The sequence below is a fragment of the Equus asinus genome, chromosome 7, assembly GCF_041296235.1.
Source record: "Equus asinus isolate D_3611 breed Donkey chromosome 7, EquAss-T2T_v2, whole genome shotgun sequence".
Taxonomy (NCBI): Eukaryota; Metazoa; Chordata; class Mammalia; order Perissodactyla; family Equidae; genus Equus; species Equus asinus.
Window position 1 is genome coordinate 84826469 of NC_091796.1, and position 19365 is coordinate 84845833.

At 53.2% G+C, this 19365-nt stretch overlaps 1 protein-coding gene across 3 annotated transcripts in view; it reads left to right on the forward strand.

The window, feature by feature from the left end:
- Window positions 1-12897, forward strand: part of ESRRB (estrogen related receptor beta) — a 176178-nt gene extending 163281 nt beyond the window's left edge. For all 3 annotated transcript variants that reach the window (XM_044774083.2, XM_044774082.2, XM_070514110.1), the window contains 2 exons: window positions 2712-2981; window positions 9129-12897. In XM_044774083.2, coding sequence (XP_044630018.1) covers window positions 2712-2981; window positions 9129-9373 — 515 coding nt within the window. In that variant the 3' untranslated portion in view covers window positions 9374-12897. The remainder of the gene's footprint in view (window positions 1-2711; window positions 2982-9128) is intronic.
- Window positions 12898-19365: the final 6468 nt, after the last annotated feature.

The following is a 19365-nucleotide window of genomic DNA, read 5'->3' on the forward strand; positions in this document are numbered from 1 at the left end:
GTTGTACGTCTGGGTTTTCAAAGCTCTTTCCACCTCCTTTTGAAGATGCTCGAAGAGGAAGAGATTAGTCAGGCTGAGTCCACTACTCAGATCAGCCTGGCAGAGAGGTGTGGACACAGGCCTCACAGGTGCATCCTCTGATGGTGGCACAAAGCTCTCTTTAAGTCACTGTATCCTTGTCTCCTGCCGTGACGTCATGGTGACAAGTGGTACTTGGGGTACATCTTTCCCTCTTGACCGTGAGCTCCTGAAGGCAGGAACCAGTTCTGATTTGAGCTCGCCATTCTGTCCCCAGTGCCTAGCACAGGGCCTGGCACTTATTGGTGCTCAGTAAATATCTGTGGAATGAATGAAGGGGCAGAAGCAGCTTCTCTCCTTCTTCTAGTGGCCGTCCCTGCATGATTAGCCTCACACAGGTCTTCTCTCCTTCATTCCCCGAAGCCTAGCTCTTACCTTGCCCTCTCTGCCACCTTCAAATTCCATTGTCTATTAATTTTGCCCCATCCACCTCCTGCATCTTCCCTACCAGTCTGTCTGCTTTCAGACGCCCCCATGCAGTCCCCCACCTTCCGACATACACACCCTCATGTGCTGGCTGATTGGTATCTGTTAATTAATGTCGCCCAAGGCCTCTCCTGCTCAGAGGCCCGATAAGGGAAATTGGATGTCCATTTCTATCTATCTTTTATTACCTCCTGGCTCTCCTTGCCACCACAGGCAGCCACACACCCTCTCCCACACTGGGTCCGGGTAACAACCCACGTGCACCTGACCCCTCTGTGCCACAGCCTCTCCCCTGAGAAGGCATGTCCATCCGGGCTTGCCCCGGGTCAGTCGGTGTAATCACTCCAGCTCTTCTGTCAGTCACCCATGGAGGCCAGCAGCCAGGTGGTGGTCCAAGGTCTGGGTTGTACAGATGGGGCCTGGGAACCATGATGATCAGGCTGAGTGGGTACTCACGGGGAAAGCGTGGCCTGCCGAGTGAAGGGGGCTTCAGTCCCAGCAGTGCCCCCTATGTTGAACATTCATGCTCTGGTTGGAAAACAGTGAGGGACAGGGGACTTTAGAGACAGGACAGCGAATGAGGGTGAGATAGACTCTATGGAAATACGGAGCGATGGGCCAGTCCAGAAGCTCGGGCCCACCCCAGGCTTCCAGCCCAGTAGCATAGGAAGAATCATGCCAGTAACGTGCCACTAACAACAACCATAATAGTAACAGCAGCTACAACTGTCACCACCCCCAGCTCAGGTTTGCTGAGCACCGACTGTGTTTGAGGAGTAGTCCTAAGTACTTTGCACGCGCATCTCTTCACCCTCCCAGCACCCACATCAGGTTGCTGCATCCCGCACGATTAGGTTCTAGGTCAGCTAATGAAGTAAAGGGTCCCACATAAGCAAAATTACCCCCGGAGACCCCTTAATTTCAGTTGCCCATGACATGTGGTGCAAATCGCTTTGTGGGTACTTTTCCTCCCTTTAGTAAATCTGGTGCGGTCAGTGTTGGAACCCATCACTGAGTTTCTCCTTGAAGTTACCGCCTTGTGTTTAGTGACCAAGACATTTGAAAATCAGCTGTCTTCCTCCCTCCCTTTCTTTTTACCTTCATTCCTTCTTTTTTTCCTTCTTTCTCAAATCAAGATAGTAATTGACTTTGCCTAAATTAAGTGCATATATAATGCAATTCCAGTATATTATTCTCATTTTGCAGACGAAGACTTTCATCTCATTGTTAATAATAATGGTAAGAGCTCCACAGATGTGTTGTATGTTGTATAATCATTGTCTCGTTTAGACCTCATGGCAACTCTCTGAGGCAGGCATGACTAATGTACCCATTTCATAGATGAGGAAGCTGAGGTTTGGTGAAGCTGCACAGTTTTCACAAGGTCAGCCTACAGCTAGTAAGTGGGAGTCAGGATTCAAGCGCAGGCAATCTCCAGAGCACACTGGACATGACAGTGTCACAGTTCTGGAGCTGTCCCCACCCCCAGCCGTCTTCCACTCTGGAGTCAGCTTCCTTGCTAGCAGGGAGGGGAGACTCCCATGATTCCAAGCTCACAGGATATAGGACAGCTGGGTCATCGTTAGGGAGAGTGGAGGCCAGAAGCAGGGGTCTGACCCCTGGGAGGACAGGCTGCTCCCCTGACCTGGGGGGCTCTTGAGCTCTCAGCAGCCCCAGGCTGCACTCACTGGGGCCTTCTGAGGCCGGGAACAGCTGAGTCCTTGTTCCTGGTCCGGCCCCTGGGTCTCTGGGCTGCAGCTGAGACTCTGGTTCAGGAGTCACTTTAAAACCACGAAACCTCCCCTGCTTTGAGCAGAGGAGGGGTGCCTGGATGCAGGGGACCCAGGTTGGAGGGGACCCTGTACCGCCACCTCCTGATTCTACGAGGAGCTCAATAACTCCTTGAATTACAAATGCATTTAATTAATCAAAAAGCCTCTCCAGACATTTGAAAAATACCGTAGAACTAACAACAATAATAACAACGGCTGTCAACACTGACTGAGCTCTTGTTATGGAAGTCTTTTCTGTGAATTCCATGTCTGCCTCTTCCACCAACGGAAGGACAATGAGTCCGGCGGGTACGGAGGGAGGGGCAGGATCTGGAGATGCCTGGGAACCCCCCCACCGCCCTCCAGCCAGACCCAGGGAGGCTCCTGGCCTAGCCCCCTGACCCTCGCTGCCCTCCTGCCCCCTCTTGCCCGCAGGCTTCTCGAACCTCTCCCTGGGGGACCAGATGAGCCTGCTGCAGAGTGCCTGGATGGAGATCCTCATCCTGGGCATCGTGTACCGTTCGCTGCCCTATGACGACAAGCTGGTGTATGCTGAGGACTACATCATGGATGAGGAGCACTCCCGCCTTGCCGGCCTGCTAGAGCTCTACCGGGCCATCCTGCAGCTGGTACGCAGGTACAAGAAGCTCAAGGTGGAGAAGGAGGAGTTTGTGACGCTCAAGGCACTGGCCCTGGCCAACTCAGGTGAGGGCAGGTGTGTGGAGCTTCGAGAGCTCTTGGTGGGTCGGGGGGCACAGCTCTGGGGCCTGAGAGCGGGGCCACTGCAAGGGGCAGGGATGGTATGAACGTGATGGAGCTTGTTGTCACCAAGGTTGTATAAGGAGCGGCCTGGAGTTAAAAAGATGGTGGTGTTGGCCAGCAGTGGTCAAGTATTCCCTAACCCTTGATTTGTAGGGGGCTGTGCTGAGCCCCGATATCTAGACCAGCACACTGGCTAAGGACACAGATTCTAGAACCAGGGGCTGAGTCAAATCCTGCTTCTGCCACTTGGGCGAATTGCTTCATCTGGGCCTCAGTTCTCCGTCAGCAAAATGGGAACAATGCACAGTCTCTACCCCACAAGACTATGGAAGGGATGTGTTTATATCTAATTATCTTATGCTTACAACATGCGTGGCACATATTAATTGCTCATCTTGTTAAATAAATTAGCTATGAACTTATGGAATCCTTACAAACAACCCTACGAGCAAAGTTCTTATTATTTTAACCCCATTTTACAGATGTGGAAACTGAGGCTTGGAAAGGTGAAGCAAATTGCTCAGGGTCACACAGACTAGGACTCAAACCAACATCCTCTGATTCCAGAATTGACCCAAGCTTATGCCCACTCCTTGAATCTCTCAATCAAATTGCTCAGGCACAAGAGAGAAAACCTTCCCAACTGAGTGGCTGAGTCTGACATTGAAAAGGAGGCCTCGCTCCATTTCTTTAGTCCCACCAACTTCTGGCCGGATTGTCTGGGGAGAGGGGCTGGCCCTGGTGATACGAATGAGGGAGCTTGAATGTAAACTGTGTCCACGCTTAGAGGGCGTCCACCCTGTGCAGGGTGCTGTGCTGGGTGCCGGGGTGAGGGGTGGGAACGCAGAAGGAGAGGGGCAGGATCCTTGTCCTAAAGAGAGTGTCAGCACACACACACATAATTCTGCCATGGGACGGCCTGTGGTAGGGCTCACTGCACAAGTCTGGGTCAGATGGACCCACGTGCAAATTTCAGCTCTGACCCTGGGCAGGTTGGCCACCTTCCTTCGCTCTGTCTTTGTGCGTAAAGTGGGGATATCTGAGTACCTCCTCCAGATGCTTTTGTATTAAATGATCGAATGAAGATAAAGGACTTAGCCCAGTGCCTGGCCTAGAGGAAATGTTCCATAAATATCAACTATTAGCATTATTATTAGAGGAAACAAAGTGTTATCAGCAAATGGAAGGGAAGAGCTGGTTACCGGATGGAGACGGCACAAACAGGGTAACCAGCCAGTTTGCTTGATACTGTCACGCTTTGACTGAAAGTCCTATGTCCCTGGAAACCTCAGTCCCTGGCAAACCAGGACAGTAGGTCCCCCTAACAAATGGCTTCACAGAGAATGCAAGGGATGCTGTTCATGCCCCACTCAGACCCCCTTTACTGGGTTAGTGCACCCACACTCCAGCTGCTGAGCTTTGCAGCTAACAGCTCACAGCTGCCCTCTCCACCAGAGACCTACCCTCACCTGCCTTGCCCAGAGGGGTATGTACCTTGGCACCTTCAGCCAGTGGTGGATCCACACAGAGGAACACAAGGCTGGACTCCTGGCGAGGTGGGATCAGAGCTCTGCGCCGAGGCTGCATCCTTGCCCTGCTTGTTCCCACCGTCGCTCTATCCTGCCTCTCTCTCCCTTTCTCCTGAAAGCACACCCTCTATAAATCCACCCGAACCCTTGCCTCAGGCTCTGCTCCTGGGGAACCTAACGTAATACAGGCAGTCCCCGACTTACCATGGTTCGACTTATGGTTTTTTGGCTTTACGATGGTGTGAAAGTGATATGCATTCAGTAGAAACCATCCTTTGAATTCTGGTCTTTTCCCGGGCTAGCGATAGGCTGTACGATACTCTCTGATGATGCTGGGCAGTGGCGGCGAGCCGCAGCTCCCCATCAGCCACGTGATCACAAGGGTGAACAACCGATAGGCTCTGTGTTAGATAATTTTGCCCAATTTCGGCTAACGTTAGGTGTCCTGAGCACATTTAAGGTAGGCTCGGCTAAGTTGTTGTTCAGTAGGTTAGGTGTATTAAATGCATTTTCGACTTACAATATTTTCAACTGACAGTGGGTTTAAGGGACACAACCCCATCATAAGTCGAGGAAGATCTGTACAGAGAAAGAAGCACTTTTTTTTAGTTCAGATCCTTTTTATTAATAAACTGATGCAAAACAATAATTAAAATTTTACGTGCTTCTATAGAGACCATTTACAGCTGAAGATTCCAAAAGTGTAATGTATTCTTTGTTGGAGAATGCTGGCGCTGTTGGCTTTTTAAAAGCACAATTTAGATTGACAGAATAATTGAGCAGATAGTCCAAGTTCCATATACTGTCCCACCCCCGCCCCCAACCCCGCACACAGTTTTCCCTGTTATTAACATCTTGCATTAGTGTGGTAATTTGTTACAGTGAATGAGCCAATATTGATACATTATTATTAACAAAAGTCCATAGTTTCCATCGGGGTTTACTCTGTGTGTTGTACGGTTCTGTAGGTTTTGACAAATGCGTAATGACAGATCTCCATCACTGCATGTCACGCAGACTGCTTTCCCCACCCTCAGAGTCCCCTGTGCCCACCTGTTCAGAGGGCAGCATCTTCGCCAGCCACTGCAGAGGGGCTGGGAGCTTGGGTGGGCAGACGAGGAGGGGGAACACGGGGACAGCAGACAGGTGAGCACAGCGAGACCCAGCAAGGTGGTGGAGGGCATGTCCTCCATTGTGGACTCTCTCGACCACTTCAGACCAAACCTAGAGATCAAGCTGGCCCATGCTGGGGAGGAGAGTGAAGAGAGGGGAGGCCACTCAACTGTCGCCTCCACCCCACCCCTCCACACCAAGCTGCAAGGGCTTTCAGATGGCTGTTTAGCTCGGCTGGCATCTCATACCTTGCTCTCAACACATACAGACCTGCACAGACATGCACACAGGCGCATGCGTACATACAGACACGTACACAAATGCATGCTCACACACATATGCACACACACACGCACCACCTGAGGATCGACATATCATAACATGAGCCCCTCGGGAGCCGCAGCTGGCATCAAGCTTTGCCTGAGGAGACACTTTGTCATGTGAGATGAAGTTTTAGGAACCCGGACTTTTTGCTCGGGTGGCATCTACCAGGCCATCCTGCAGCTTATGTGCAGGCACAGGAAGCTTGAGGTGGAGAAGGATGAATTTGTGACGCTCAAGGTCCTGGCTGCATAGTGGACAAGTAGCTTCAGGCAGGACGTGGGGCAAGAACAGGGCTGTTCAGGGATTAGGGTAGAAAAGCAGGTTAGGGTCAGACCAGAGGCTCCAGGGCTAGGAAGAGATTGGGTTGTAATAAGGTCAATGTAGGGAACCATGAAGGTTGTAAGGGAGTGACTTGTCCCTCACAGCAAGGTGGGAAAGTCACCCAGACAGACAGTTGGCTGGAGGAGGGACAGGGGCCAGGAGATCATAGAGCGGTCCTGGTGGCAGCCCCAAGGTTCCACTGTGGGTGCCCCTGCTGAGGTTGAGTGCACAGGACAAGACCGGTCAGCCGTGGCTCAGGGGACTGACTTTGGGCAGAAGAGTGAAGCCCATCAGGGACAGGCTGTGGCCCCAGACCACGGCCCCGCGGGAGCCTGCAGGCTGCCTTTCACCCTGAGTCCCGCCATCTCCAAGGCTCGCTGACAGCAGAGAAAATTCATAGCCATTGATTTTGTAATTAACAGTTTATCAATGCCATCGATACAGACTCACTGATGGATTGCAAAGAAATTAATCTTGCAATGTTATTTTATTTCATTTTTGGTCGAAGGCAGCTGCCAATTTTGGCCTCCTTGGAGAGGGTGGGGGGATGGGGAGAGGAAGCCGGCAGGAGGCAGGGAGTCCGGATGGCCGGGTCCCAGCCTTACAGGCACCAGTGCATCTTGGGTGCATACTCTGTAAACAGCAGAGGGGGTAGGAAAGGAGCCATCCTTCCTCTCTAACTGGCAAAGAGGGAGTCCTCACTGCCTTGGAAACGAGGAAGAGAAAAATGTGGAAGGGTCTTGAGTATGGGGCCAGTAACAGCCCAGCCCTGCAAGGATGCTCGCCCGCAGTCTGAGTCCTCACAATAATGGTAATAGGAACATTTATTAGATGCTGAGAAAGTGCCTGGTAATGTGCTACTTCATTTAACTCCCACCCCCTGGGAGGTCTGCGCTCTCATTTGCTCCATTTTACTGACGAGGAGATCTCAGAGAGCCTAAGTCCCTCGGCCAACGTCACATAGCATTTAAGCCTCCAGACGCTTATCTACCTCATTCTACTGCTGTCCTCCCGTGAGAAAGAGGCAGGACCCGTGGAGGCATGGGCCGAGTGTGGGTCCAGGGGGTCCGAGGGAGGCACTGGGGTCAGCCAGCAGGTGCAGCTGCCCTTGCAGTCCGGCATCTAAACCAGCCCAGCATGCTAAGGAACTGCCCTGCTCCTTGGAGGAATTCAGGAAGCCCGCCCAGCCTTCCTTGGCAACCCACCCAGAGCATCGGCGCACTGGCTCACACACACCCTTACCCACCCGTGTTCGCGGGCATGGGGCGCCGCACTTCAGGACGGTGGCGAGGGTCTTTGAGGATCATCGGAAGAAGCCTGGTTATTTACCCCGAAGCCAGGAAGTAGGTTTCAGGAGATTCCCTTTGCTTAGGCTCAGACTCAACTATAACCCAGCTGTCGGCGGGTGCCTCCCTGCCCTGCTGGGACTTAGATAAATTTTGTTTGAATCCCCCATTCCGGGCCCAAGTCCAAAGCCCTCCCCAGGATGTTAGAGAACTCCCAACGGCATCTTCCATCCCTGTAACCCATGCCTCCAGCCACGTGCTTTCAGTCCCTCCTACGCCTTCCACCACAGGGCACCCAGACACAGAGCTCAGCCCCTTTGCCTGTGTCTCTGTTCTGGAACCAGCACTTTGTAAGGTTAGAGATGGTGCTGAAGACTTGAGCTGGTGCCTGGCAGTAGCAGCAGCAATGGTAGTAGTGGTGATGGTGCTGATGATGATGATTATGATGGTGATGACGACGCTGATGATGATCATGATGATGTTGATGGTGATGGTGATGATGGTGATGATGATGGTGAAGATGATGGTGATGAAGGTGGTGACGATTGTGATGATGGTGGTGGTGGGGGTGATGATGGTGATGAAGGTGACAATGGTGGTGATGATGGAGATGAAGGTGATGATGGTGGTGGTGGTGATGACGATGGTGGTGATGGTTATGACGGTGATGATGATCGTGATGATGTTGATGGTGATGGTGATGATGGTGATGATGATGGTGAAGATGATGGTGATGAAGGTGGTGATGATGGTGATGATGGTGGTGGTGGGGGTGATGATGGTGATGAAGGTGATGAAGGTGATGATGATGGTGATGATGGTGATGATGGTGGTGGTGGTGAAGATGATGGTGATGAAGGTGATGATGGAGATGAAGGTGATGATGATGGTGGTGGTGGTGATGATACCACTAGCTGGGCACTTTGAGACAAGTACTGTTTTAAGCCCTTTACTTGTATTAAGCCCTTTACTGGACAACACTCCCCAGAGCCCCTCCTTCTGCTTGCTTCTCCCTCCCCTTCACACCCTTCAGGGCAGGTCCAGAGCTTGTGGGCCTGTAGGAAGCAGGGGATGTGCAGAGGTAAAGTATGGCTATTATCTCATTTCACAAGTGAGGAAAATGAAGCACAGAGAAGTTAGATAACTTGCCTAAAGTCACACAGCTAGCAAGTGAGGGATGCAGGATTCCAACTCCACCTGTCTGGCTCGAGTCCACCCGGCACCTTCAGGACAATGACAGGTCTGCTCATGTTCAAGCCCTTCAGGGTCTCCGCTGCCACCTCTTGGTGGTTTCTCAAAAGTGTCCTCCAGAGATACAGATCTCTCCCTGGGTCAGAGCCCCAGCTCTGTCATTGGCCTCAGACTGGCAGCTTAACCTCTCTGAGCCTCGGTTTCCCTTTTTGTAAAGTAAAGATTTGCAAGGCTCCAAAGCAGAGACCCAAGGGCCAGGGGTGGCCCCCACGCCCCAGGGCAGCGCTCTCCAGCCACGTGCGCTGATGCTCACCCTGTGCCCACAGATTCCATGTACATCGAGGATCTGGAGGCAGTCCAGAAGCTGCAGGACCTGCTGCACGAGGCACTGCAGGACTACGAGCTGAGCCAGCGCCACGAGGAGCCGCGGAGGACGGGCAAGCTGCTGCTGACGCTGCCCCTGCTGCGGCAGACGGCCGCCAAGGCCGTGCAGCACTTCTACAGCGTCAAACTGCAGGGCAAGGTGCCCATGCACAAACTCTTCCTGGAGATGCTGGAGGCCAAGGTCTGATGGCCCGGCACGCGTACCGGCTCCTGCCCACGGACGGACACACAAACGGACGGACTGACCCAGAGACCTCCACAGCCACCAGCCTCGACCTTCAAGCCCTGTATCATGGCCACGAGCGGTCCCAGAGGAAGGGGTTTCTCGCCCCCAGCTGTGTGCGGAGTCCTGGGTGCCATGGGGCGGGGGACCGGGAGGGGAGGGCAGGGCGTGGGCTCACCTGTAACTGGCTTTTTCTTTGGTATGTTTTTCCTTCTCATGGGCAGTGCGGAGGCCCAGCCAGGGCTGACTCCCCGAGACGGGAGACCACTGAGGAAGTGCCCCTTTCCCACCAAACCACCAACAGGCAGCGTGTCCGTTTCCTGACCCCACCCCACCCTGCCCTCCCCCACCGAGGGCCTGGGTGGGCAGTGCTCAGTGCCCAGGATTCTGGCACACTCACGTTGGGTGCCACCTGGAGGTTTTCCTGTCCCAGGGGGCAGGCGCTTTCTTCCCTACCTCCTCTGAGGTTCTTTGGGGCCCCTCAAGAGGCCCTACACGTTCCACAGTCCAGACGGGCTCCCTTCCTCCATCTTTCCGCTCAGCTCAGCACACACTCAGCTCCCAGCCAGGACTCACCATCGGAAGAGTAGCCGCCAGCACTCACACGTTTTCCTGGGCGCCCCACCCCTCAGCACAACTCCACCTGCTCATCACCACTGCACAGGGCCTGCCGAGTCCCCCAGGAGTCCCCCTTGCTACTTCCTGCCCCTACCTCAGAGCTCACTCAGACAGTGGGTTCAGCCAGCCAAGATGACTTCAGGGCCCGTAGCCCGGAACAGTGCTGGCTCGGAGAAGAGCAAGGTCCTGACAACACTCCCCGGAGCTCCTCCTTCTGCTCGCGTCTCCCTCCCCGTCACCCTTCAGGGCAAGTCCAGAGCTCATGGGCCTGTGGGAAGTGGTGGATGTGCGGGGGGAGGGGGGGGGGGGGGGGGCTGGCCCCATCTGAGGGCCCCTGGGCGCTCTGATTCTCCACTGACAGTCCCGGGGGGTCGGGGCAGGATGGGGAGAGGCCCACACCAACCTTTGCTGAGCACAGAAAGGCCCAGAAGCAGAGGTCAGCAGGCAGGGGAACCCTGAGGCCAGCCTGCCTGATCCTGGGTGGCCTCCAGGCGCAGTGGACAGCAAGACAGCCTCGCCCCTGCCTTCCCAAGGGCTGGGCGACTGGGGGCCACAGGAGGGGTTGTTCCCGCCACCCTTGGACTAAGGAGTGTGGAGGCACACTGCGAGGGCCCAGCTCTGACCGGACCCCCTCAGGCCTCCTGGCTGCTCTGTAGGGTGACCGACCACCCTGGTTTGCCCAGGACTTTCCTGGTTTTAGTGCTGAAAGTCCCATGTCCCAGGAAACCCCTCTGTCCCGGGCAAATAGGGACAGTTGGCCACCTGACTTGTGTGAGTGGCCACGAAGTCCATGATAACCCACTCGGCGGGCAGCCTCAATACCCCCAATGGTGCACACAGGTTGGCTGAGGGCTGCTTAGGGATCTCGAGAGTGAAGGGGCATTAAATGTGATGGAAAATGCCATCCCCCCCCCCCCAGCAGCTACCTTCTAAAGCAGGGATCAGGGCAGCCCCACCTGGGACACTTTTCTGGGGACTCCACACCCATTCTAACCCAGCCTCCTGTGGCCTGGACCAGCACACCAGGAGGCCGGGTGCCCTGTTCCACAGGCTCGAGGCTTTTCCGAGGGAAGCAGCTGCTGCTGGTGCTGCCTCGCTGACTCTCCGCCTCCCCCCCTCCCCCCACCGCTCCTCCTGAACTTCCCCTCCTGGACGGGGCGAGGTCCCCCAGGCAGGAGGGTTGGCCACAACCCAGCAGCTCTGTAGGGGTTTTCCGATGTCCTCACACGGAAGATGTCCAGGGTTCCCAGGGCCCTCAAGACGAGTGGGGGGTGCTCCTCTCCCCTCCCTTTTGCCTGTGGGAAATCGGAGGCCACAGTCACTTGACGCTTGACGTCAGCATTGGAATTACAACCTTATCCGGGATGCTTCCTCCCCAGCTCCCCTTGCAGGATCTGAGCGCAGGCACAAGCACCTCCTCAGCATCAGGCACCGAGGCCAAAACCCAAGTCTAACCTAACCTAACATTAGGGCCTGTGCCCCAAGGTCTGAGTTGGAGAGACTTCCCTGGGAGAGAACGTGGGGTCTGCGCTGAGAGCGTCCCCAAGAGTCTCGCTGTGCCCTGTGCTTGAGGGGGTGGGGCAGAGGGCGGCATCGAATCGCCCCGCACCCCATTCTCTGCAGCATCACTTCCTGCTCAGGCAGGAGGGCTCGAGCCGCCAGCCAGGGCAGGGCTTGTGTGCACCTGCATGTGCAGTCCGTCTTCTCTGGGAGGAGCATCTCCGGCCAGCCATGCGCCTAGGTTGGGCGGGTGTTGTTCTGCACACAGGGTAGCTTTCCCTCGCCGGATCCAGGGCTTCTGCTGCCGTCCTGGCGTCAGAGCCTGTTTCGAGCAGGAGAGGGGGCGGTGGTCGTGATGGCTGGGTGCCAGTGAGGTGGACGCTGGGGCTGCTTTTATGCTTAAACAATTCCAGTGGCACCAGGAAATGTCCCAGGGACAAGGGGAGGTCCGTGCGATGGGAAGGCCAGGCCCCGGTTTGTACTTGATGGGTCCGTCAACGTTCAGAGAAAGAGTTGACCTTCTCAGTTCCTGCTTCTTAGTTGGGGGCCTAGCCAGCTCGGGACTCCCTGGGAAGAGGGCGGCCCTGACTTAGGTGGGCTGGTGGAGTGAGGAGAGTTTAGGGCACCCTGCCCCCCAACAGAGCGGAACTCACGTTTACCCCAAGTCTGCTGTTCCCGGAAAATCTGTAAAGAGGAAATAGCCCTTCTTGCTTGTACTCTCATGATACAGGTCATTGAAATGAACCAAGAAATAAAATGTACAAATCCAACCATGGAGAAGGTGGTATTGGCTGGGTTTTGTCTGGTCCCTGTGTCCCCACTCTTTCCAAAGCTTATGGAGTGGTTCTGTCGCACGTGAACCTGAACAGTGGCTCCTAGTCTTTGCACACAGGAGACTTCGTTTCTGAGGTCACAAATTTAAGAACCAAGCAGGAAGCTCCCAAGAGCAGATCAGGGTGTTGGCTGGGAGGCCATGGCAGGGCCTTAGAGGAGGCAGAATCCGCAGCCTGGCCTGGGTCCCTTCCTCCAGACTCTCCCCTCCCCCTGAGCAGATGGAGAAGATGGCGGGGAGGTGATGGGGAAGAGGTGACAAACTTGTGACAGGAAGACGGGCCCATGCCCACGGAACAGCACCAAAGAAAAGCACTGTGTGGAAAGATTGTTTTATTTTCTAATAATGATAATATGGCTGGAATGGCTTCTTAAGATGTATATATTTTTTAAAGCGGCAGTCCCTCATTGCCTCATCCACCTGTACGTATTTCTGCCTCTGTATGTGTTCCCCCAAATACCTCGGTGTAAATCACCCTAGGATTCTTCCGTCCTGGTCCCGTGTATCTGGAATCTAATAAATAAGGAACAGCCTCCTGGAGAGTCTCTTCACACATTATCTTTCCGGCTGGCTGGCCCCTGGACGGCCCTGCCCTCTGGTCTCAGGCTGAAGCTAGGAGAGGCCATCGGGAGACCTGGCTCAGCCTCAGAGCTCTCAGGGGATTCAAGTGGGCATTAGAAGGTGTGTTCAGCAGCAGAACTCAGGAATAAACCTTGAGCAGTAGGGTACAGGTCCGAGAAGCCCCTCTACTGCTTTTTATACTTTTAAAATTAATGGCGAGGTACTCTAATGTCAGAGAAATGGAACATCAGATGTATGTGAACCAAAACCAATTCATTGCCTTAGGATTTTAAAATGTATCTGTGTACGTGTGCATGCAACACTGACAGCAGAGAGAGCTCACATGTACCAGGACACACTCAGGAACAGTGAGAAGCAGAGGGGAGGCCCGGAAAGAAATCAAAGGGCACTGTATCAGGATGCCTTTTGTTGCAAGTAAAAGAATCCCAGCTTATATTGGCTTGCTGGATTTATTGCCTTGGATATATGTGAAGTCCAGAGGCGGGGCAGGCATCAGGTGGGGTCTGATCCAGAGGTTCACAAAGTCAGTAAGGCTATGTATGGCTCTGCTTCTCTGATTCTCTCAGTTGTGCTCTCTTATGTCTGTTTGCTTTGTCCTCGAACCAGCCTCTTTCTTGGTAGCAAGAAGACTGCTACTTTTTTATCACACATCATGAGAGGGGAGAGAAAATCTCTTCCTACAACCACGGAAAATGTCTGAGCTTCATTCTGAACCCCAGTGGCTTTTCTAAGTGAAACACTGACCAGCTTGGGGTGGGACCAGTCTCCCTCAACAGCCTGGTTGCTACACAAGAAAGGTTGAGTTGGAAGTCTAGGCGACAACCAGCCAACCACGATGCCCATGGGACCCACATGTTGGGACAGCTCAGGGTCTGGTCAACTTTCAATGAGCTGTTTGTAAGTTTCCTGAACTCTTGGATGATAGGATCTGCATGGCAGTTTTGAACTCAGTATCTAGCAAGTCTCCTGCGTGGAATGTATTAAGTATTTGAGGGAGTGAAAGTACTGTTTGTGGATTATTTTTAGGTAATTTTCCAGTTCCCTTCACTGCATCTGGTTCGTGTGTTCCTGTGTGTACCCACACACACACCCACACACTCACACTGACACACCCACACACTCACACCCACGCACTCACACCCACACCCACACACAGCTGGTATTCATGCTGCTACCTTAAGAAAAAAATTAGGAAAGAGTCCACCATAACATGATAGGACACAATCAAAATAGAAATATTTATTGGACTATCTGTATTTTAGGATTTTTTGTAATACTTCTTCCTTTGGTATAGATAATTATGATCAGACAAGCTAATAGCTCATTTATTCAGTGGCTTAACCTTCATCTATATGTCCGTCTCTCTTTAATTGTTCTCCAAATATTCTCCCCTTTGTGTTAGCAAGAGAACTGAAGCTGCAAAGAAAGGGGAAAATACAACTAAGGGTCATTCATTCATTCAACAAATATTTATTGAGGGTCTGCCCTGTGCCAGCACTGCTTTGGGCACGGCGACTAGATCAGCAAACAGAACTAGCACAGTCTCCATCTCCGTGGAGCACACAGTCTGGTGGGAGGAAGAGAGACAATAAGCGCAATCAAAACCAAGTTATATAGTTTGTTAGAATATGATAAATTCTGTGAGGGGAAGAAAAGCAAGGTATGGGGGATCAGAAATGTGGGGTGGGATATAATTTTAAAAGGAGCCATCAGAGCAGCTTCAATGGGAATGTTACATTGAACAGTAAGCCAAAGAAAGTGAAGGTCACGTGGGGTGTCTGGTGGAAAAGCTCTCCAGAGGGACCAACCTATGCAAAGGCCCTGAGGTAGGAGAATGGCTAGTATGTTCAGAGAACATTAAGCAGGCAAGTGTGGCTGAAGTGGAATGGGTGAGACAAGGGGGAGTGGGGCACATCATGTAGGGGACACGTGGCCATACTAAGTGTGACTTTCACTCTAGGTGGGAGATTTTGAATAAAGGAGTGACATGATCATATGTTTCAACAGGAGCCTTTGGCTGCTGTGTTGATAACAGGCTGTAGGAGGTCGAGGGTGGAAGCAGGAAGACCAGCTAGGAGACCACAGGTGAGGTGATCGTGGCTTGGACCAGAGTCAAAGGAGAGCATGTGTTAAGGAGCACTTGGGTCCTGGGTCTAGTTTCGAGCTGCCAGGGTTTGCTGATGTGGAATGTGAGAGAAAGAGAGGAGACACATGATTTCGAAGATTTTGGCCCCAGCAAAAGAAGAGCAGAGCTGTCATCACTGAAGTGGAAAGACTCAGAGAAGGCAAGTCTGGGGGCCAGGTGGGAGAAACAACCACGGCAAGTTCGAGATGCCGTTGAACGTCCAGGGGAGCCGCCGAGAAGACAGCAGGCCACAGGGTCCGCTGGCTGGGGAACGGAATGAGCGACCCTCCACAACAGGTGTTAGCACCGACCATCTTTACCAGCTGCGAATTCCTCCTCCCACCCAGCCACCCCCCTCCAGTGCCCGCTCCCTAGCCTCAAAGGCAGTAAAGTAAAATTCATCTTAGAAACACAGATTTTGGGAGCAGAAAGGGCTTAGAGATCACCTTTGATATCATTAGTGGACAGTCGAGAGAAATGAGCGTAAACTATAACCTCACCCTTGACTCTCGAAAAACCTGGGGTGCTGGAGCGTGTGCTGGGCCGGGATGTGCACAGCTTTTCTTGACCTGATTTGGACTAACAGTTCTCTCAGGGGGGTGACTTTGCCCCCAGGGGTACACTTGGCCATGTCTGGAGACATCTTTTGTTGTCACACTGGGGGATGCTACTGGCGTCTAGTGGGTGGAGGCCAGGGAGGCTGCTAAACGTCCAGCAGTGCACAGGACAGTCCACACAACAAGGGACTATTTGACCCAAAATGTCAGCAGTCGTGAGGCTGAGAAATCCTGATTTACACACGTTCCGGGCATTATCAAGGAAAAAACACCCAGGATTCCAGGGAACAGAATTCGGGGGTGTCAACTCATATTACCAAGCTCTTCCCACTCCTTGATGCCACCCCCGCCTTGCCTGGTCTCACTCTGTCCCCGACCCATCTGTCTGGGTCCAGCATTCCATGCTCTCCATGAACGGTTCCTGTGCAGACCCCCTAGCCAGGGGAGAGTGCTCTGCCCCCAGCCTCCCTGCCATGGGGCCATCAGGGCAGGACCCAGTTTCCTTTCATATGGAAACTTTCGGTTTGGGGAAGCAAGGCAGCTCCTGTGGCTTCATGTCTGCAGGAAGTGGGGAACCCTCTGGCGGACCTCTGGGCTCCCCGTGTAAGGGTGCTGAGAACAAAGGTGACTCCTCCTCCTCCTCCCTTGCCCCAAGTGGCCCTCGCCCATGATTGTCCCCACCTTTCTGCTCCATCTGGGGGTTTCCTCTTATTCCTTCCTTCCCTAGCCTGGGACGGCTTAGCCCTTCAAACTCCAGTGCTGATGGTCAGAAGCCAGCCTTCTCCTGCACAGGAGTCTTTAGAGACTCTTTTTACTACTTTTTTTTTTTTTTTTTTTCCGGGAAATTGGTCTCACTTCTGCAGACATCCCTCCACTGTCAGCTGAAAAGCCCAGCCCATCTGTGCGAAGATCCCTCTGGATCATAGCTGTTACAAGGCGAAGCCGAGGCTCTGGGGCCCTCGCCTGTGTACTGGAGTCTCTCGCCACCACCCCAGGGGAGAATACGGACAGGCAGAGCCTCCTCCCCCCAGACTGACATGACAAGGCCCCACGATCAAGCTAGGAGCAAGGCTAAGACAGGGCTGCCATGAATGAGGGGTGCCAGCCAGACTCCTCAGCTGGCCCAGGAGGACTCGAGAATGACCCACCAGCCACAGGGACCGCACTTCCACCCTGGGCCCGTTTTCAAGGCCCCTCATTAAATACGTGTCCCAAATAAAACCTCAGTGCCATGTTCAATAGCCAGCCAGTCCACTTCCAAACAACAGTCCCGTAACATTCCCTCCTCTGCCACCCGCTAGATGCCAGCTCTCTGCCATCCAGAGCAGCTCAGCCTCGAGCTTCTCACCACTTTTCTGCACAAGCTAAAAAGAGCTAGAAGCTGATTCAGTAGGTGACATCTCTTCTTACGAGGGGTGGAGGCGGAGGCGGAAGGCTGGAAACCTCACCACCTCACACAGTTCATTTTCCTGCCTTGCAAATTCCCTTCGCCCCCAGAGAACAGACACCCCCTGGAACCCCAGAACGCCACCCTTACCTGCCCCGAGGCTTTGACGCATGCGCTGTAGCGCCCCAGGACCAGGACGTGCCCTTCTGGGGACCCAGCTTCAGGCTCAAAGGCGGGCAGTCATTTTCAGTCTTATTTCAGCAAACACCCCGAAAGGCGGGTCTTTTCTGATCCAGGGTGTGCTCCCTTTTCCTCAGTTAGCCCTTCTTTTTCTGACTGACTGTGTCACTTTGCCCAGCTTTGGACTCATTCATTCATCGCCTGGCCCGGGGCTAGATTTGGGGATGCGGTGGGGGCTCCTGGATCAGCAGAGGAGAGAGACCTGGAGCTAGCAGCTTATGAGGGCATCTTATACGGGAGACTTTAGCAACCTGTGTCACAGGGACACGAACCTGGCCTTTAGACGGGGCAGGGTTGTCCGAGGAAACCATCGTTGGGGAGCAAGGGGAGGCTGAGACCTGGAGGGGTGGAGGTCGCCAGGTGAGGCTGGGGGAGAGCGTTTCGGGAGGAGAGAGAGCTGTTGAAGGAGAGAGAGGAGAGACAGAGGGAGAGAGAGGCTGATGTGCTCCAGGCTTCGCAAGAAACTAGAAGAAGACCATCTGATGGGCTGGTTGGTGGCAGAGGGAAGGAAGAGAAGAGGGGGCTGGAAACCAGGGGCAGATGGCACAGGGCTTGGTCAGCCATGTTAAGGACATTGCTCTCTATCCCAGGTCAGAGAGGAAACCCTGGTAGGATTTTAAGCAGGGGAGGGACATAGTCAGCTCTCTCTCTCCCGCCTGGAGACAGTGGGTCAAGCTTTCTGCCTTCCATGGACTGGCTCCTGGGGTGAAGCACGAGCTTTGGATTCAGAATGACCTAGGCTCAGAAGTCCCTGCTCTGCCATTACTGGCAGTGTGGCCACAACCAGGCCCCTCCCTTTCCATCTGCACAATGGAGATGATCCACCCTGTAAGGATGCTATGAATGAGGCTATGAATGCTGTGATGCTATCAGGTTACATTAGTGGGATGCCAGCTCTACAGGAGTCCCCCCATATCCGCGGAGGATATGTTCCAAGACCCCCAGTGGATGCCTGAGGCCATGGATAATACCAACCCTATATGTACTGTGTTTTTTCCTATATCTACACACCTATGGTAAAGTTTAATTTGTGAATTAGGCACAGTAAGAGACTAAAACAATAACTACTAATAAAATAGAACAATCGTACACTGTACTAAAAGTTACCATAGATCTTGACAACCTCAGCATATGATTTCTTTTCTTATTCAGTCGAGAACTTTCACCTTTGCACTTAAAAGAAGCACTTTATGGCTTCTCTTGGGCATATGCGAATGGCCAGCATCACCACTCTGGTGCTTTGGGGTCATTATTGAGTAAAATAAGGGTGACTTGGACACAAGCACTGTGATACCACAACAGCCGATCTGATAACCGGCTACTAAGTGACTGATGGGCAGGTAGTGTGTCCAGCCTGGAGCTGGACAAAGGGATGACTCACGTCCTGGGCGGGATGGAGCAGGACGGTGCAAGATTTCATCACGCTACTCAGAACGGCACAAAATTTAAAACTTATGAACTGTTTATTTTTGGAATTTTCCGTTTAATATTTTCAGACCACAGCTGACCCCAGGTAACTGAAATCGCAGACAGCGAAACCACAGATAAGGGGGGACTACGGTATCCCAGACACTTTACACATATTATCCCATTCATTCTCCACAATGAGTGTTTGACGTAAATGCTGCTGCCTTCATTCTAGGGGAGACTAAAGCTCAGAAAGGTTAACCAACTTACTTAAGTTCACAGAGCCCAGATCTGAATCCAGATCTGTACGAGTTCGATTACAGTCTCTTCTTGTAACCGCCTTGCTGTATTTCAGACGAGTCACTTAAGGGCCGGGTGCATCGTAGTCACTCAAGTGTCCGTTCCCCTCCCCACCTCCTCCCACCACAAGGAACCACGTGGTCTCACAGGAGCCACCCTGAGCCGCAAATGTCCCCTGCCAGGGACGGCTTGCAGCCCATGCAGGTCAGCTCACTCTTATTTCCAGCTGGACAGGAAGGAAGGGAGGGAGGGGACACGACAAGCGTTGTCAGAGCCTTCCTACGTGCCGTGCCACTGATGTCCACTGTGGCAATGGGGCCTCTGGAGGGGGGTGCTCTGCCAGGTTGGGGGTTAAGTGGCTTTACCCAAAGTCATGTTCCTTATAAGCAACTGAGCTGGGGTGACCGA